Below are 20996 nucleotides of genomic sequence, written 5' to 3'. Positions count from 1 at the left end.
TTAAAAACAATGGCTATCATTATGACATTGGCGGCCTTTTCTGAAGACCGCCGTGGTGACAGCTGCCAATAGACTGTCACGGAGGCAGATATCCACCTGCCAGATTATGTCACACAAACACAAAACCCACAGAAACCAGCTACAACAACAATTCCTCCAGACCCAACGGAGACGAAAAACTGTCGGATCCACCACCCTCTCCGCTATGCCAGCAAGACACCGCCCTCCAAATTACGGACCACAAATCACTACAGCGGACACTCAACGGTGGTCATCCATTCGCTGTGCACACCCCCGCAGTAGAACTGAGCACCCAACACCAACAGAAGCCAACATTGGCCAGATTGAAAAACTCACACCTGACACATATACACACACCGTACACACCCATCAACAGCACTATAAAACACACCCCAACACAACCCACAATCCTTTGCAGACACGGAAAACTAACTACATCTTGCCAGTAAAAGATAATACAAGAACTACACACACATAAACCACAGCCACCTGTTAACCTTACACGCATCACATACCAAACCCCAACACCTATCACACTCTGCACAACACACTACATCCACCACACAATAGGCATGTTCCCACAGAAGAATCCCCGTTTCACAGATGAAGAGTTGCAGGCGATGGTGGAGGAAATTGTCAGGGTAGAGCCACAGCTGTTCAGTGCACAGGTCCAGCAGTTATCCATTCCCAGGAAGATGGCGCTATGGCAGAGGATTGTGGACAGGGTGAACTCCGTGGGAACCTATCCACGCACAAGGTACTTCATTCGCAAGAGGTGGAACGTCCTACGGGGGAAAGGTGCGTGCAGTGGCCTCCAGACACCAACTTGCCATCATGAAGACTGGTGGTGGACCTCCACCTCCTCCCCCACAGTTGACAGCATGGGAGGAGAAAATCTTGGAAATCCTGAGCGGATCACTGGAGGACTGGAAACTGGTAAGTCACCATTACTACCCTACCACCACCAATACCTGCATGCCGTGTCACCCCCTCACCCTGACTCCCTTCACCCCAATCCATGCCATACATTAAACCACCCTCAATGATGTACCCCTGCATGCCCTACCCACTACAAGCACACCCCTCCCAGCTCTGCATGCACACACAACAGTAATGCATGGGCAGCATGTAGCACTACCAATCCCACAATCCACCAGCATACAGTAACCAAAGCTGGGAGGACAACACCCAACCCACAGGGAATGGCAGAAATGCTGAATATGTGACAGTGTCTGCAACAAATCTTTCACATGTCCACAGGCACCCATGTCGGCGGCAAGCATGTGCCACGGCAACCCAGTCCCCCACCAGAAGATGGCCTCAGTGAGGACAGCAACTCTGGATGTCCCGATCTGGATGATATCCCAGACCCATCTAGCACCACTGGTCAGTCGGCTTCCACATCCCATACCCAGTCCATCACAGGGCCCACTCCATCCTACTCCAACACCACAGCAGCCACCTAACGCCCCCAACCTCTGTCCTCAGGACATGTTGATCACTTGTGTGCCCACCTGTACAGCGACCCGAGTTGACACCACATAGGCAAGATGATGAAGGTCCTGGTTTAAGTGGGAGTGGGCACACCGTTCAGGGGGCCAGGCCCAGTGGGAGGTTAGCGGTGCACCAGGGGGAGGCCCAACCCAGGGAACCAACTGCCCAGGAGGCACTCACATGTCCTGGGGGCCTACCAACAATCCCAGGACAGGATGGGCCAGTTGATTATCATCTTGCAGGAGAACCAGCGGGTGCACAACCAGGAGGTCATGCAGCAGTTGCAGGCCTTCAATGCCAACATGGCCACAATTGCAGGGATACTGGTTGACATGGCCAACACGATGCATGAGTACACAGCACACCAGCGAGCCCCTACCACTAGCCAGTCTACTCACCAGCCAACAACATCTGCTGCCGCTAGTCGACAGGAGGACCTGCCACTTCACTCACAGGCCACCAGCACCCCTCCACCTTCAGAAAGTGAACCACCCAGCAAACGTTACCTGCGACCCAGACAGACACCAGAGACTGTTGCCAAGACCCAAATCACCAACAGGAAATGAGCCCCTTCTGAATGTCTCCCTTGTGTGCCACTAAGACACCTTGTTCACTTTGGACTGCCAGTGCTCCTTTTCCTATGGCCCCATGAATACTGGACATGTGCAACAAAGCAACTGGGCCACTACACTGAAGTTTACATCCACTATCATCCCACTCTATTGCACTGTCCCATCCTTTTTGTCACTTCAATAAACACCCTTGAACACAACTGAAGTGTCTGTGCTTTATCATACAACAATGTGCAGTGAGTTAAACTGCATTATCCTGTGCAAATGTCTTGTAATGTGTGAACCAATCCAACAAATGTGTGTAAGCAATCTGTAGCCATCACATCAGAACACAGTTGTGACCACACCAACATCTGCAAAAAGGAAAGCATAAGTGACAGTCAGCTGAGAAGTAAAGGTAGTGCTTGGCACAACACAGCAGCCACACAGCACTTAACTGTAATGGATGTATGAACAGAAGTACTGTTTTACCCGAGTGTCAGTGGAAGTACTGCTGTATCATATGTGTCCTGTTGTCCACATCCTCCTCATCACGGTCTTCAGGGTCCTCTATTGCCACAGGTGCAATGTCTCCCCCCCTCCTCCTACAGGAAGGGCACATGGCGTCTGAGTGCCAAATTGTGCAGCATGCAGCAAGCCACTACTATCTGGCAGACCTTCTTAGGGGCGTAGAATACGGATCCACCAGTGACATGAAGGCACCGGAACCTGGCTTTTAGTAGGCCAAATGTACGTTAAATAACCCTCCTGGTATGCCCATGTGCTTCATTGTACCGATTTTCTGCCCCTGTCCTCGAATTCCTCACTGGTGTCAACAGCCAGGACAGGTTTGGGTAGCCGGAGTCACCTGGAAGTAGTGAGCGACACACATTACTCATGTACAATGGTACAGAGAACAACTTAAGGTGGCATACAGTGACATACATTGGGTGAAGACTCAAGCTCACCTATGAACCACCCTCGATCTCTGTAGTTGAGCCATCACCTGTGGGACGCTGCTATTCCTCAACACATAGGCATCATGCACAGATCCAGGAAACTTGGCAGTGACGTGGGAGATGTATTGATCAGCAAGGCACACCAGCTGACCTTTTATAGAGTGGTAACTCTTTCTATTCCTGTAGGCCTGCTCATTTGTCCTGGGAGGGACCAAGGCAATTTGTGTCCTGTCAATGGCCCCAATCACATGGGGTTTGAGTAACATGGGGTAGAATCCAGCCTTCACAGTGAGCAAATCTTCACTCTGGGAGAATGAGATGTAGCTGCTCATGTGTTTCAGAAAGGCAGCCAAAACTCTTCCAAGCACATTCAAAAACACTGGATGTGACATTCCTCCGGCCAAGCCCACAGTCCACTTGCCAGGAAGTGGAGCACTGACAGTACCCTGTTCTGCAGGGGGTATTGCTGTAGTGCTAAAGATAGCCAGGTCTGATTCCTGCTCCAATTGTTGACACAGCTCAGTAACTGTGGCCCTGTTCGGACGATAGGTCATAATGATGTGGCGTTCCACCAGTGTAGCCAAGTCCACTAGGGGTCTGTACACAGGTGCTTGCCTCCTCCTCCGCAGTGGTAGGTATCTAAGTAAACCGAACATGAGGTGTGTGTGACTACAGGAAGTATGGACAAACAATATCACAGTACACAGAGCATCGATGTATGTAGCCGACTGGAATTGTCTTGGCATGTACCATCTGTACCTATGACACACATTAAATTGTCCACCATGAGTACCAGCATTAGAAATCGATAACAGCCTGACTTGTATGAATGAACAGGTGGAAGTGACCTCACTCCGCAAGTGTCATGGTGGAAGGTGGTCTGCACCGCCGTGCAACTCTTCATTGGTCAACACGGAGGTCTATGGAGCACAGGAACCAATGGTGATCAACGCTGGCGGTGACGGTGTTCACCATCGAGGATGTGACTGCCATTTTCTCTGACCCACTTCATTTGATTCCTGACTCGCTACAGATCAACACATCCACTGCGTGTGCTGCTGTGTTCTGTGTCTGGAACCCGCAATAGCCCATGCTACAGGGGAAAGGGTCCCAACCTTCACATCAGAGGAGTTGGAGAAGCTTGTGGATGGGGTCCTACCCTTGTATGGGCCTTCAGACCAACAGGTGAGTACCTTTTGAGTATGTTGGATGCGACATGGCTGTGTGAAGATGTATGTATGTGCTGGCAGTCTGTCATTTGGGGAGTATATTATTGCTGCATGCAATGTGTATGCAGAGGTACGGGTCATGTGTGGGCTCGATGTGGGATCTATGCAGTATGTAAGCCATTTATGTTACAGAATGGAGTGTTGAGTTTATGGTCTCCCTTTGTCGGTGTTCCCTATAAAGTTCAGCGCCCATCAGAAGAAAGGGTTGTGGCGTGCCATTGCCAAGGACATGTGGACCCTGTGGGTCCATAGCTGGCGGACCACCCATTGCAGGAAACGGGGGGAGGCTCTGAGACACGGGCCTAGAAGACTGCAGAGGCCCAACGAGGGAGGGGTGCATGTCGGACCTTGACCCCCCTGATGGCCCGCATATTGGCGGTGGCCAATCCCGAGTTAGATGGGTGCTTGAGGGCAGCACAGCAGCCACAAGGGCGTGAGTACACACTGTATGGTATTATTATTTTTTTTTTTATTGTTGCCCGCCATGGTGTTTGGGTGCAAGGTTCTAGTCAGCAGATGCCCCAATATGCCAGTTTAGCTAATCTTGTGCAGTCCTGCTTAGCAATGTAGGGTGATATGTATATTTTGTAATGGCAAGTAGCTGGCATACCATGGCAGACATGGCTTAGTGAGTCCCAGTAGGTGTGCAGATGGTAGTGTTTGGATTCATTTCTGCTGCTGTTCCTAGGTAATGGTTTGGCATTGTGGTTCATAGTGCACAGTGTTGCTGTAATTGACCCTGTGCTCCATTTCTTTCTCCCCCACCCTCTCTCCTTTTATTATCCTGTCCTTGTGTGCATTAGCATCATCTGGCGAAGGAGCGGGGGCACTGGCGAGTTGGGGAGCTGCAGCCCACGGGACCCAGGAGGAAGAGTCCACTGACACCGAGGGGACCAGTGGGTTGGAGGATAAGGGGAGCACCACAGGGTAGACAGGAGCTACGACATCTGACTGATTCCTCCTTCGGTGGAAGCTCCCTGGTGGCAGCGGACCCCCTGGGACCACCCCAGCTACTACATCTTCCACACACCCCCCTCCCCGTACCAGCACCCCCCTTCCAGTAGCCCCCCACCCAGTTGCTCGTAAGGAGGGTGGGCTCCTTTGCCCCAGGCACCTCAGGCCCTGCCCCAGTCAGCCCTGCTGCCCTCACTGAGGAGGCTATTGACCTCCCGAGATCCATCTCCGTAGGACAGTCAACCATACTGAACGCCATCCAGGGGCTGGCATCCCAGATGCAACAATGCAATGCCTACCTGGAGGGCATTCACATGGCTTGGCTGCCCTACAGAGATTGTTTCATGCTCTGGCCTCCTCTTTGACGGTAGCCAGTGTCCCTGGTTCTTCCGCCCCCCTCCAACTACCTGTTCACAGTGCCAAAGCCCTCTCCCCCCACCCATCCCACGCACAAAATCAGACCAGCATGCACCCAAGACAACAGACAGGACTTGCACAGACAAGCACAGGCACCACACTTCACTCCACAAGCACACACACAGCCAACACCCAGGTGCACACACAACAGCCACTGCCTCCACTGTCTCCCCCTCCTCCCTCACAGTCACATCAGCACTCACACCTGCAAGCACTGCATTCTTAGTTGCAGATCCTGCCACCTGTTCAGCCTTGCCCACAGTCACCACAACAGCAGACACACAGACTAGCACTCCATACACCACATGTGCAGTCACCACCACCACAACCTCATGCAGCACACCCACCTCACTTGCAGACACCACCACAACATACATACACAGGTCCTGTGTGTCCTCTCCCACCCCGTCTGCCGCCCCCTCCAAAGACACAAACGCTCCCACTCAGACACCCAACAGCCATCCACCTCACACCTTGTACATGCACCTGCAACCCAGTCCAACACACCTACTCCTCTTACAACCACTCCCTCTACCTCCACTCCCAAACCTCCTCCAGCAACCCACCCCATTGGACCTGAGAAACTTTTCCTTTCCTGCCTGGACCTCTTCCCTTCTTCTTTCCCTTCCTAAGTGGAAGCTCCCTCTCCCCCAGCCCAGTACCTCCAGCTCCCAGTCCACTCATGTCCCTCTCCCTGCAGCTAGACCTGCCACTAAAGGGCACTAGAGTGGCACTCCGACACCCCGCTCCAAGCCACAATCTCTGCCCCCTAAGCAACAGAGCAAGAAACCGCCCCCTCCCAAACCCAAGTCCAAGGACCCCCCCCCTCTCAAGATGCCCCCCACCCTGAGGTGCCTGCCTACCATCAGCATGATGCCCCTGCCCAGTGGAGTGAATTGGGCTGTCAGGAGTCAAGTTGGGCCTTGGACATTGCCCTGTGGCTTTTCACTGACATTGGACTGGGCTGGGGGGGGGGGGGGGGGGGGGGGGGGGGGGGGGTGCTGTGTGTGTGTGTGTGTGTGTATATATATATATATATATATATATATTTCATTCATTTTTTTGAGGTTGCTGTTCACACCCAATTACAGTGGTTGGACCAAAGGTATGTTTCCTGGCTTTCTTTGCTTCTGGGTTATGTTATTGTTGAATTGCTCTGCAGATAGTTCTCTGTGTGTGGTATGTGTGTCTGGTGTGTGTTGTGCGTGTGGGTGTCTCACTCTCCCCTCCCTCCCTTGTGTGATAGGTGGCTGTACTCACCGTCGTTGGCATTGCTGCTCCTGGACTGCCATCACGTGTACAGCATTGGGAAGACTTCCAGTTTGGGGTCCATGGCGGCCGCAGGCTCTTCTGTGTCCCTGGAGGTGAGGGTCTCCTTTATATGATTTGTTTCCACCAGGCTTTTCATGGTGGTGGTCCCGCCCCGGAACTCCTGGCAGTCTGCTATGTCATAATATAGTGGCCGGGGTGTGGTGTTCCCCCAGCCAGCCTGAAGATGGCAACCACCATGGGCAGTGGACTGGCAGCTCGGGTGTACTTTGGCTGTCTATGGGAGGGATCACTGCCATGGTCATAATTTGGTGGTATTCGCTATCAGCCTGGTGACGGACCTACCGCCATTGCGGCAGTCAGCTGACCGCCAATGTCATAATGACCACAAGTATTTCCTAGTTCCACTCTTTCCAAACTGTCTAGTAACCCATTCCCGGGCAGTTCAGAGATCTAGGCCTGGTTACTGCTCTTTGGAGGGAAATGCCACTATTTTGGGGTGCCTGTCAAAATGTTTACTAGTATTAAATACCAGTAGATTTTGAATAAAGCTGGGATTAAGATGCCGAGTCTCCCAGTTTCATGACTAAAACATACTGCCTCGTCCACATCTATTGGTAGTGTCTGCCACACTAGCACATTATCTTATTTGTTGGAGATCCAGTGTGGGGTTCTCCCCCCCCCCCCCCCAAATCCGGTACTCACTACGTGAAATAAGTATGTTTCTAAAGAGTCCGAGGTTTGCAGATAAAAGAACTAAAAGTCTGTGGGGCACTGTATTGCCTTTCTTTTGAGGTAGGCACAGAAGGTTACTTCCCAGCATCTCTAGTGGATATTGTTGTATTTGACTGGTGGCTGACACAATTTAATTCCTGTTGGATAACTGAGTAATTATTCTGTTTATTCACTTGTCACTTAAAAGTGTCAAAATCAAAAAGTCAAGCTAACACCAAAACTGTAATGGTTAACTACAGGGGTGGAAGATAGAGGATGACACTGATCATCACATTTTCAAGCTTAAAATCTGGTCACAGCTCACGTATTGTAAAGACCAGGCCTGCATTAGGAATGGAAGTGTGGAAAGAATCCCAAAAATGTGTTCAGTTACTAACACCATTCTCTCCCCACTCACCTTGGCTGGTCTCCTGATACTAAAGCGAGTTAAATAGCTCCCTTTTACAGCCCTTCAAAGTGTCTGAAACTCTGATTGTTAGTTGCTGACTTGTTATTAAAGTCTCAAGGTGAAACAGCCGTCGGTGGGAGCAGCCACCCATTCTACTTCTACTGGGGATGTGCTTGCAGCAGCTGATGGGAACAAGGCACACATCGCCAACCTTCAATAACCTGTCATGCAGGTCGTGCCTATCTATATCTCATGATTTTTTGCTTGCCTGTAAGTAGTGTTGAGTGCCTGACCAATCCAGGGCCTGAATAGGAACCTGCCAAAGTTGCTGGCTTTCATGAAGGACAGACAGGCAAGGACATCCATCATCAGCTCCAGCTTTGATAACGTGCCTGTGTTTGAAATCAGAGAATGTCCTACGGAAATCAAAATTGCCCTGGCCTGTATATGCTGCCTAGTTCCAAATGCAATACTAAATCTACAGAACAAGCATTGTTTATCATCATAAAGACGTCATCATCTTTGATCACTATGAAATCAGCTTTATCTAGATCTACTTCACTTAGTCCTGAAAGGGGACAGGCTTAATTGCAGATAATATAGTTTAGTGAGGTAAAACTTTGCTCCCGATAAATGAAGTACATGGCAGGTTTTCAGTTCAAAATCCTGTCAAGGCCTAGTCTGCATTCCATCTGTCCAAAGTCAGCAAATTAAGTACTAACTTTGGGTTAATAGTAACGTCTTTGGTAAAGCGCTAAGAAACTGCAGGTGATCACAATGAAGCCCTTTATATATATATATATATAAAAAATAAAGTTATTTCTGTTGTTACGCACCCAATGATACATCCACTCGGATCTAAACACAGCATACCCTGACCACAGAAACTATTTTTTGTAAAATTCAGAAAGGTGGTAAGCTAACCTTTAGTTTGCTCACATTTTAGGTAATCACAGGAATACCAAGAGGTCTCTCAATTCCCACACTGGCGACCTGATTTTTTCCATCAGTGGTACTTACCAAAGAACTTTTTTTTTAAATAGCTTTATTTGGTTTTCTTTGTTTCATAGATAATGCAGCAACAGTGCATAAAGGTGCAAAAATGCACCAAACTGTAAATATTAAACTGAAGGAGGCAAGCACGCGCACCCACCATTCAAATATAACAGGCATTAACATGACATTACCATGGATAGTAGAGAACAGTGATGATTACAGCAATGCCCCCACATATAATGCAACAATTCTTCTATGTCAAGGGAGTTGCAGTTCCCAATGAGAGGTGGATACAGTAGTGCCTCAAATCCCCCCCCCAACCTTTCAAAACTTGTGCGAACACCCCATCACCTTATACGTGACTCTCTTCGCTGCGATAATCTATCCCTCTCTTCCATTCCTGCAATGTTGGGGTTGAAGGCTCCCCCAATACCATGTCACTTGGCCACCACAAGTCCCAAATTACATAAAAGAAGTTGCGCCCTGGGGACATACATCCCCCGGCACTCCCAACAGGATCCACCAACTCTCATTTCAAAGACAACTCAGTTAATAACTGGTTGAGCTATGACACGTTTGGTCTCCTATGCTTCATTTGATAAGGCACATGAGCTGGTGAAAGGGGAGGGATATGGTATCCTAATGGCTAAAGTGGATATTGAGTCAGCATTCGGGCTGTTGCTTATATACCCAGACAGCTTTCAAATGCTGGGCTTTCAGCTTACAAGGAAGCTATATGATAACGTATGCATGCCCAAGGAATACTCAGTATTACACACTTATTTTGAGGCATTTACCTCCATCTTGGAATGGACAACGGATGACAGAATCTGTAGGGGGCAAGCTCCATTACCTTGATGAATCCTTGTTTGTGGGTAAAGAAGGCCCATTTGACTCTGCTCAAGTGCTGCCAATATTCTCAGTTACTACTCAAGGGTTGGGGAGTGTCTTTGGTACCAAGAAAGATAGAGGGCTCTAGAACAAGGTTGATATTCTTGGAGACTGCGCTTGCCTTCGCAGAGGGAGTGTCCCACACAGCGGCAGAAAGCATACAAGCTTTTGTAGCTGCAATTAGTTAGGTCCAAGACCAAAGAGAAAGCAACACTAAACAACATTTAAGAGCTTTATGGCAAGCTCAATTTTGCACCCAGGATCATTCAGACAGGGAGTGTTTTTACAAGGCGACTGACATGTGGAAAGGTTATTCACAGGCATCATTTTGTAGCATTGGAGGCAGGGTTAAAAGAAGACCTGTGGATGTGGCTGTTTTCTCTACAAGGTTTCATTGGAGTTAGAATATGACAATCATCATGGACAAGTGAGCAATTACACCTGTTCACAGATATGTCCAGCCATAAAGGTTTTGGTGCTAATCTGTGTTCAACATGGTATGCTGGGCATGTCCAGATTCTTAGTGTGGCATCCATTCCCACAGCTTTAAAGCTTTTTCCCAGTCTAGTGTTGCTGCTGCTGTAGTCAGGTCACTTAGCCAACAAAAAATTAGTTGTACGATCTAATGGCGTGGCAGCTGTCTATGTCTTACTGTACTGAGCGGTTAAGACATCTGGCCCAAACCTTTCTTAAATAAAATAAAAAGGTTATGGGAATACATATGGCAAGTATGCAAAATCAGGCAGTGGATGCTCTTTCTCGTTAGCAGCGAGAGATGTTCTGGGCAGAGTGACCAAAGGGGGGACACTGAAAGCAATGGGCTGTTGGTAAGATTTTGAAGAACTGAGGTGCATCTATGGTGAAGGTTGGCCTTGCTGGAGGCCTCAAGAAAGGTATGACGGCACTTACAACACAACCCTAAGGAGAAATGACATGCTGCCCAAAGGGAACAGAACTACAACAGGTGACAGAACCCAGCGGCAACCGGAAGGTTACCACAATGGCCTAGCTTGCCGAACTAGAAGGAAAAACCAAAGCGGAGTCTGTGGCTTGGAAGAAGTTAGTGAATAAGTGACCTGGAAAAGGAAGGGTGAAACATCCACCCCGCATACCAATATTCAGTAATTCCTGGGGTGTAAGCAAACGCTTGCCTGGAAGTAGAAAAGACTATATAGTAAGCTAATGGTCACCTGATGGACCGGAAGCAGATGATTGCCTGGAAGCCAAAAGCAGTTTCACCAGAAGCTAAGGGTTAACTGGCAGAACTGGAATTGGAAAGAAAGAGTTTCATCCTAGATGAAAGTTTACCTGGGCAGGCTGGAGGTACAAGCTTGCCTGAGGTGATTAGAACATACCATAGGAAGCTAGAAGTGTCAAAGGTCGCACAGAAGCCTGGAAGAGGCAAGGGAAGACAACACTCAACGTAGATCACACTGTTCTTGGGTATGGTGACATTGGCACAGGCTCACTGAGAAAGTAAAGTCATGAGTAGCTCACTGAGTAAGTAAAGCCGTGGCTGCTAAAAGGTCGCTTATAAATTGGATAAGTCCAATAAACTCAGACCAGAAAAATAAATTGGTGCGGTACGAGTTTGTGGGATCCGGGACAGCTACCAGGTGGCGACGTTCCACATCAACGCAGCGGAGAGCAGGAAAACGGAGCGACACAGGCAGGGCAGCCTAGCAAGCGAGGCCGTGGTGGGCGGGACCCTTCGCGCGCAGGTTCTGAATCATTCTTTGACGCCACACGTGGGTGGGGCCGAAAGGGAGCGTTGTTTGAGGTTGCGCATCTTTCCTCAGTGGTCGCTCCGCCATGACGTGTCGCTGGCGGTGGCGGCGGCGGCTGGTGCTGGCGCTCGGTGATTAGATGTGGCGGGGCCGGGAGCGGAGGCCCGGGGAGGAGCGGGCAGTATAAATGGCGCCGAAGCAGGAGCCCAGGCCCAAATTTACCGAAGGTGAGTGAGTGAGGGGCGGGGCGCTGAAATGGACCCGAGCATGGGAGGGAATGTGGCAATGGGGATAAGCCCTATTGCAGAAGGGGGCGGAGGAACCTGGTGGGGGAGGGGCGCCAAATCCTGGTGGGGATGGAATTTTGGAATGGGTCGCGTGTAAGTGCCGCAGAGAGAGAGAAAGGGGCCGTTGGACGGGTGCATTTTGACCCTTGTTCATTGTCGAGGTAGGCGAGTGAGAGATTCGCAGTAACAAGCAAGCATCGAGTCGTTTTTACGCCCCCATCGGCATTTCCCAATTAGTATATGCTGTTTCATAGCCCCGCCCCTCTCCTCTCCTCCATTTCGTCGTTTTCCCATCCCCCTCGTCTCTATATTGGTTGTGTTTCAAGCTCCTCCCACCTCCTCCATTGGAATGCCTCTTTTCTTCGTGTTTCCTTTTGCTATTTGTTAATCAATTTGCCTCTCCGTCTTCACTAAAGCGGCTTGAATGTGTTTTCGGCGTTTAAAGTAGATTTCGGATTCGTCAAGGTATTCGTTACTTATTCTCCATCTGAGTTGTTTCCTTCTTCCTAAATCTCCGCCTCGGTAGGCACTTTCCGCCAGTTTTTTTTCTTTCAGCTTCCCTTTGTTACGCCTCATTACCATAGCTATTCATACATGTTAGATACAGTGGACTGTCCTGTTCTTTATTGTCTCTTTGGATAGTGCAGACAACGTTCGTTTTCTGTTGCTTTTATGCGGTTGAACGATAATGGCAGTGCGTAGGTTTGTATCAGAATTTGACAGTTTCCCCCTTTTTAAGATTTTGTGAAACTATCATTCAGTCAGTGATACCGCCCGGTTACCACAACTAGCACAATTGAGCAAAAATAAGCGCTCTGTAGTAGTGGCTGTACATCCTGGTTTTATTTAATCCCAACGTAAGTTTTTGTGGTGGGATAACCTTCTTATCGTCTTTACTTTGATGCCCCATTATAATCTGTTCGTCTTTCATTGAAGGTAATCTTCGTAAAGTGTCTAAGAAAGGTGAAATGCGTTTGTTATTTCGATAACAATGGCCGTACCTTAAACGTTGTCAAACGCGTCCCTTTGCGCAACTCAGCGTGCGTCAACCCTGCCTGCTTCATTTATTCGGAGTGCTTTCATTTTTGGGAAGAATAACATAGTCCTGCAGCTTGCCTTTCTAGATGGTAGACTGACGTGGGGAGGTCTTTTCGCCTAATTAATGCCTTTTATGATCCCACTACTGTTCTTTGGGGCTCTAGACTCAACATTTTTCCTTGATATGTAAAAGAATCACAGTGTTCTGGGTTAAACAGAAACCGGTAAATACTCCGGTTCCCAATGAACTTATAACCGTCATCTTGGTGCTGGGGCTTCCTATCGGGGCCGGCATATCTTAGGTTCATAGTATCAGAAAATAACTGGTACGTTGGAAGAGCACGAATGCATGAGGAGCAGCACATTGGGGAACTTTAATTTCACACACATGAACGTGCATCACACTAGCGCTATTGATGGAATTCCGATATGCTTATCCTTCTTCGAGCTGTCATATCAGCACGCCTTTTAGATGTGGTGAAACAACCTGACTTTTAGCTGAACGTGGTCAATATGTATCCCATAGTTGGGGACCGTTATTAAATGCACACCTTACGTAAGCGCATCCGTAGATTTTGCTGGTAAATTTAAACAGTACTCTAAATAATGCATCATGGCGTGCAACATTAAGTGCTTTGGACTTAAAAGTTTAAAATCACATCTATGTGAAGGAGACTAGACTCTTTACTCATTAAAATTTGTGAAATAAGGATCTTATTTATTCACAGGAATCATCAGTAATAATTCCCACCAACACCGGCACCAGTAATGTCTCCCCACCAACGTTCTGTGACATAAGTATTCATACCTCCTCAACGTTCTACATTCTAACTCTTACCTCATAACCAATTCAATCTATACTATAACAGACTTTTATTTCTGTTTATACGTGAATGTAGATATATACACTGTATGCTGGGGATATGGACGAGCATGAGGGAGGCAGAGGCGAGGTGTCTGGAGGGTTAGTGGAATCCAAGTGGTGGTTGATGTGGTTGGGTCCGGAGTCGTGCAGGGCCTTGAGCACATGAGTAAGGAGCTTGAACTGGCATCTTTTCTAAGCTGTGACCAATGCAGTTTTTTGAGGTAGGAGTGATGTAGGTGTGATGAGGGAGATCATAATGATGACGCAAGACTCATCCTGGATGGTCTCTTTAGGTTTTTGAAGTAGGTGGCCCTCGATTCCCACATGGAGGGTGTTTCTGGAGGGCAGTAGACTGGTGACTAAGGCTTGGCTGATGGTGCGTCTCACGTTTTAGGGAAGCCACTTGAATAGCTTATGTAGCATATGCAGGATAAAGAAGCAGGAGGATGATACTTCCTTGACTTGGAACCTCATGTTGAGATTCCTGACTATACAGAGATTTCTGGCATGCTCAGCTGGAGTTGGAATGGACCCCAGTACTGTAGGCCACCAGAATGTTTCCCAGGGGGAGTTGTCATTACCAAAGCTCAAGGCTTCAGTCTTCCCAGTGTTGAACTTGAGCCAATTGGTCTGAGTAATAACTTCCTCATACATGATCATGCATTGGTGGAAGTTGGTTCTGGCAGCAGTGGAGGTTTTGGAGAGAGGGAGAGGATGAATTGTGTGTAGTCTGTGGGACCTGACTGTTGGCAAGGGCCAACATGTAGATGTTGAAGAGGGTGGGGCTAAGTGATGAGCCTTGAGGGGCTCCGCAGATGATTGGGTTGTGTTCGGTGGTAGAAGGTGGACTCTTGTTCTGTTACTATTACTTCATTATTTTGTCATTTTTATGTCTCGTCTATGATAGTGCATGCATTCTTGCTTGGCAGAAATGCTGTATATAAGGGGCTTGCAGCCCACCTGGTACTTCTTAACATTATTTGGCTTTGTTGTCACTCTTATTCGCTGCCTTCTAGTTAGCCAGGGTGTGCTGGCTTCACTTAATCTTCTTTTGTCTGGAGCATGGAACAAGTACCGATCGAGGTTGGTGTTTACTTTTTTTCTCCTTAGTGATAGGATTTATGTGGCAATCTTGCTGTGAAAGTTTTTTTTTTTTTGTCGCACAACAGTCTAAATGTCTGTATTTTCATAATATATCAGAATTAAGAAAGCACAAATAAAGCACTTATGTAATTCTGAAATGTAGTGTAAACAAATATTTTAATAGTCAAAATAAATCAGTACCCTAGGTAATGACACTTGCACACACAATGTGTGCTTTATACTTTTATCAGTAAAACGCCATGCATGTGCATATGTAATAGTAATTTCAACTGAAAATGTGTTGCTTGTCATGGCAGTGCACTACCACACCATCCATGGCCCACTCTGCCATTCCATTCTACTCCGCGCTGAATCAATTACCTCAACACCACTATATTCTACACCACTCTACACTATGCCACTGCTTTCTACACCACTGCACTGACACTCAACTGTGCAACACTTCGCTCTATCTGCCTCTGAACTTTGCGCCACTCTACTGCGCTCTAAGCCGATGTACTCACTCCACTCCACTCTACTCTGTTCCACTCTAATCTGACACTACATTCTACCCTCTCTGTGCTATAACCCCATGTGCCTCTCTCCTCTGTCATAAACCTTTAGTCATGCTGAACAGCAGCCACTCTGACGTGCATGGCTAAAAACTAATTGACAAATCAAATTGCTTTTGCATAGGCAAGACTTAATGGCTATGCCAGGGCTTGTTGAAACTTTTGCAATTTGTATTTGTTTTACTGTGCCACACTAGCTTGAAAGAATCCCTTTATAGGTTGCAGCCTACCAGATAGGGCAGCGGTTTGGTTTTCTAAAGACATCTTGGGGGCATTCAGAAAGCTGACCTAGGAATCTTTTCTGCCCCTTGCTTGCCATTGGTTTTGTGGTTTGTAACTCACATTTTCTTGATTTCAGTTTGCTGGCTTATTTGTTTTAGGTTGTCCAGCTTAAGTGCATATCTTCTCTTGCCCAAACCTTATTTTTACAGTATCCTTCTGTAAATGGCCCTCTACTCTGCACCACTCTAATCTACAACACTGTATTCTGCTACAGTCTATGCCAAGCCACTTTACCCCAGTCCACTTTATGCCACTCTACGCAACTCCACACTATGCTCTAATACATGACTGTAGGAAAGTGCCCCTTTTTGACATGGTCACCCCCACGTATTGCTCACTGGTACTGAGGTTTTCCAACTGAGGTACACTGGGTCCCTGCCAACCAGGACGCCGGTGCTCTTCTTTCCCTAAAATGTTTCATTGGCACGTTCTCCTGTGCCTCTGTAATTGCCATGAAATGGTACTCAATAGGGCCTGGGTACTGGAGAGGGTACCTAAGAGCTGCAGCATGTATTGTTACCCTCAGGGAACCTCCTAAAACAGATTGCACACATCTGCAATTGCAGTCTGTGCGTTTTGGTGCGAAACAAGATGTGGCACACCCATTGTGTGCCAATGGCACCCTAAGGCAGGGTTCATTATATTTGATGTGATGACATATCTGCATGAGCAGATATGCCCCTGTGGTGTCTAGTACAACTAACTACTGGATAGTGCGAGTGAACCGGGAAGGCATCTTAGTGTATGTACTGGCCACTCTCAACATTACGAGTTCCCCAGCTACATAATAGCTTCACCGAAACCTATTGGAGTTTCGTTCAAACACCTAGTCTTAATAAATTCAGGCTGATGCCAGCCTTGGATTTGTAAGGACCTCCACCCACAGGGCACCTTAAACATGCCCCCACTGACATGTTTCTGACCCCCTGGAGGTTACAGCCCACGCTCTGAGGTCAGAAACAATGCTTGCTCGAGAGGATGGCCACTCCAGCACAATGGCTAGTGAATCCACATACCAAGGCTGGGGTGTTTTCTCTCGCTCGACTCCCCCCCCCCCCCCCCCCCCCCCGGCCACCCTAGGCCAACTTGACACCATAACAGGTGGGAAAATTAAGCAGTCAATGTCTCACCTCTGGGCTAGCCACAACACTATGGTGGGCTACCCGAAGGGGACACTCAAAGAAGGATTCCACCGTCTTTATTTTGGAACTAGGAATTCAGGGACATGGTTATGCCCCCCCTTCCCACAAGAAGTGGTCATAAAGAGGGTGTAGTCACCCCAAGGGCAAGTAGCCCAATGGTTACTACTATAACTCCCTAAACACCTCATCATTTAGTATTTAGGTGGCCCCCTGACACCAGAAGAACAGATTCATCTGTCCAAATAAGAGCTGAAGCAGCAATAACTGTGGACGACTCCTAAGACTTTTTAGTGCAAAACCCTGCCTACCTGCTTTTGTCTCGACATCCTGGCTCGTCGTGCCTGTGGGGAGTCCAAAAGCCTTGGAGTAGAGGAGCCTCTTCCTGCAGACACTAACTGCAAAGTCCGGTCCACCGATCTGCTGACCACCGGATCCTCTGATGCAGCAGCAGTCCAGGAGGAGGTGACTGCTCCAAGAGGCCAGTCCTGTCTCCCCACCAAGTGAGAAAACATCAGGGCCAAACAGAGCCACCCTGCACCAGTGCCTGGGGTACCAGACCACTTGCTGCAGCCACAGCTTGTAGAAATACAAATCAGATTCTACAGTTGGGTCCAGAGACCAGTTGCCGATGGGCGTCTGCATCACAGAGGGCATTGTCCAGACCAGTCCACATGCTGGGTTTTGGTCCTCTTCCTGCAGATCCACAAGAGAACAGCGCAAAAAGAACAAGTAATGGGCAAAATACTCAACAGTTTCAAACATTCACCCTCCCAGAACAGAGATCTGGGACTAAATCTATCATTTTTAATTTTATTTTTTAAATGTATTTATTTTATTTTTTCTACCCATAGCATTCCAATTTGGATCCATCCATATGCAAATCAGTCTTGACCCTGCTTCCCGTGGGAATAGTCCAGCCCAAACTGCCAAGCCAGGTCCTCCCTGGAATGGAAACAAGCATCTTCAGACCTGTTTCAGGGTATCACCCTTCATCAACCAGGCTAGCTTGACTCAAGTGGCATGAAGAGCAAGGGACCCTGGCCTGGCATTTTCGCTGGACTGTTCCCACGGGGAACAGGGTGAAAACTGATTTGCGTATGGTTGGGTCCAAACTTGGGAGGCAGGGTGAGCAAAATAATTGATTGGTTAAACCCAGATCTATGACTCGGGGTGATTGTTTGATTGGTTCTGCATTCCGGCCATCATTTGTGTTTGTCCATCAGAGAACAGTGGGCACGTTGACTCAGGACCACAGACTACCAAGACCTGCTGCACCTGAGCTTCTCTGCCTGTGTCCACAATATCAGACAGTGCTCCCTTGCTCTGAGGACCCTCACCAATGGAGCCCCCGGTTGGGAGCTCCCGGACTTGTTCCCAAGTTCCCCTGCTCTTTCTAGATGGCCCACCTTGTTGCCAACTGTGCAGTGCACAAGACACTAGTTAGTCAGCACCACTGCACCTGGATGCCCCAGGGCAGGTAAAACTGTATAGCTGATCTTGCTTGTGGTCTTGCACCCTGCAATCCATAGGGGACCCCGTGAACACCGTGCAAGGATCCCTATGCTGTAAAATTACCTTGGAACCTTTACCACTTAAAAGAACATTGGAGTAAACTTGTAAATAGCTAAATGATACAAATTTCAACCGTACTTACCTCCCACTCATTCCCTTTGCAGGGAAACGCTTGCAGAGGGCAAGGGGAGCGAGCTGACTGACGTTGTTTTTCAGTTATCCATTCCCAGACGGCTTCTGGTGTTGAAGGTGGTTTTGCCATCACTTTTAGGTGCGTGGGAAACACACATATGACAGGTTTATGTCTGGTCTCTGTACCTGATTTCCTGTTGGCTTGCGCAGCTCTGGTGTAATCCAGTAAAACAACCCACCCCCCTTTTTGGGGTTGAGCCTGCATCGCATGTGTATCGCTAGCGGGACGCTTTAGGTATTAGAAAAGGGCTCGGAGCCCCGGCGACTTCACATCAGTGTCTTTCATTGGCACGTTGGCTTGCCTGTTAGAATCCGCTTCCTTTGATTAGTGGAAGGCACGCATACATCATGCCTTTTCCGGTGGTTAGCCCTCCTCGAGCGCAGCGACCAAGTACAGAAAACTTGCGAGGCTCGCTGTTTCCCGTCAGGTTTGTGGACTACTTTTTCTCTATTTTCGCAGCGCAATCTCGCTGGGCAGAAGTCGAGCACTTTGCATACTATCGACCTTGTTATACAGTTAATTGCACTTTTGCCGGTTACCTTCATAATTGCACTTTTTCCGTATTATTACGTGTGAACTGTAGCAGCACGATCGCGCTGTTTTTTTCTTTTAATGCAAGAAAAATCTGGTTGGGAGTTTACAACTGGGAATAGCTGTAACTCCGACAAATGCGAGACTCTGGTGCATTGCAAATGCTTGTTGTTGTGTTTTTTTTTTAAAATACATTTTGGGAGTTTCAATAATACAGATCCTTGCCCCCCTGCTGGGCCTCCCGAAGGATGGAGTTTCTACAACAAATTTAGAATGCAAACAATCATGGGTCAATGTGGGGCCCCAGGAATGGGGCTTCAGTGGTAATGCTCTGTGCGCTTGTTCCACTACAAACCAGGTTGAGAGCATGTCTGCCGGCATCCAGAACTCAAACCGTGATTCTAGAAACTGCAGAGGCAGGTGTCTCAGTGCACTCAGGGAAGCTAAACAGTCTTGGGTTATTGCAGTGGTACTGGTTCTCAGCGTCTTCAGCCTGGTCCCGCAGCTCTGCGTTTTAGGTCAGAATACGGTAGACCTTAGTTTTCATGTCAGTCGCCTTCTTCCAAAATTGATAAACTGCCTTCAGCTTCCTGCCTCTGCCTGGTGGGGCAGATTACGTTACAGCACTAGAGAGGGCTCTCGTCTGCCTCGCCTTCCCTTCTCAGAGGAGGGCAGCATATGGCCCAAAGCCATTCATTCAGTGCATTAATGGGCAGTGCCTCTTAATCAGGTATGCAGTTGCATTTGCCATAGAACTGGCATGCTAACCCATGGGCAGTCCATAACAGAAGAGACTTTGAATTATCCTGAAAATGCTATTTATGTACTTTTCTAATCATTAACGTTAAATAATTTTACAATATCTACATAACTTTTTTTCTGTAATTGAGCATATAACTTAATCTGTTTAAATTAAACAAGTATGTCGTCCGTGGGCACTCTAGCAACATAATTTCTAGTGAACTCAAAATCCTCTTGTCTCTTGTGTCCTACTTTGCTCAAAATGCTGCTGTGGCAGATCTGCGGGTCATATATCCCTTTCCCAGATGCAAAAACTGATAACTGTGTTTTACTTTGTCCTCTTCCGACTTGATTGGGATCTGCTGTACTGTGAAGTAGCTGCCTTCATCACCCATTCTTACTCTTCAAACAAGCGTTGTTGGTGGCAGCCTGCATTACTGAAATTAGATTTTGGTTTGCTGGGAACATATGCCTTGTGTTAGCGTTTTCTGTAACAATTCTATTTGTTTACCATTTCATCATCATTCTGTCTCTTCTGTCCACATTAGTCTAGCCAGTATCAATATGAAGGTCCTCTGTAGACCCATTGTTTTTGTTTGGTAGCGCACTCTGCCCTATTATCTGCATTTTCACAGTTATTTCCTGGCTCACTCTTGTGATTTCACTTAAGTTTAGCTCTCATGTACCCCTTTCCTCCTTGACTTTATGATGACACCACTTTTTGCACATAATGCAAAGATCTGGTGCCTCTGGAGGATGGGGAAATGCTTCTCATTCAGCCCTACAGTGTATCTCTTTCCATGCGGTCACTTTTTCCACTGTATGTACTATCTTTTTGTGTTAGTGTGAAACCCTTGTTTGGACCTGTGCATTTCAATGATCGTCTCTTTGACCAAAGCCCCCACAGTCATTGAAGTCGCCTTAATCAGTTTGTGGCTTATATAGCACTTCATAAGGAAGTGCAATAGCTAATTTTACTGGTTTGCCTCGTTCACCACACAATCGCCACCATGTTCTTGCATTGCTGCCTGTGGGGTGTAAAATGATGGTACTAGTTGAACATTTTCACACAGTTCCTCATTCACTTCCTTGCTGAAATTAAGATCCTTTGTTTAAAAT

At 47.8% G+C, this 20996-nt stretch overlaps 1 protein-coding gene across 1 annotated transcript in view; it reads left to right on the top strand.

Moving 5' to 3' along the window:
* LOC138274391 (mortality factor 4-like protein 1) overlaps positions 1 to 20996 on the top strand; it is a gene marked incomplete at its 3' end in the record, with an annotated part of 291700 nt that overhangs the window by 22124 nt on the left and 248580 nt on the right. The window contains exon 2 of the mRNA XM_069218984.1: positions 12335 to 12383. Within this exon, the coding sequence (XP_069075085.1) occupies positions 12335 to 12383 (49 nt within the window). The remainder of the gene's footprint in view (positions 1 to 12334; positions 12384 to 20996) is intronic.

This window comes from Pleurodeles waltl, unplaced genomic scaffold (genome assembly GCF_031143425.1).
Source record: "Pleurodeles waltl isolate 20211129_DDA unplaced genomic scaffold, aPleWal1.hap1.20221129 scaffold_180, whole genome shotgun sequence".
NCBI lineage: Eukaryota > Metazoa > Chordata > Amphibia > Caudata > Salamandridae > Pleurodeles > Pleurodeles waltl.
Note: the sequence above shows the minus strand (reverse complement) of the source record. Positions and strands in the feature narration are given on the sequence as shown.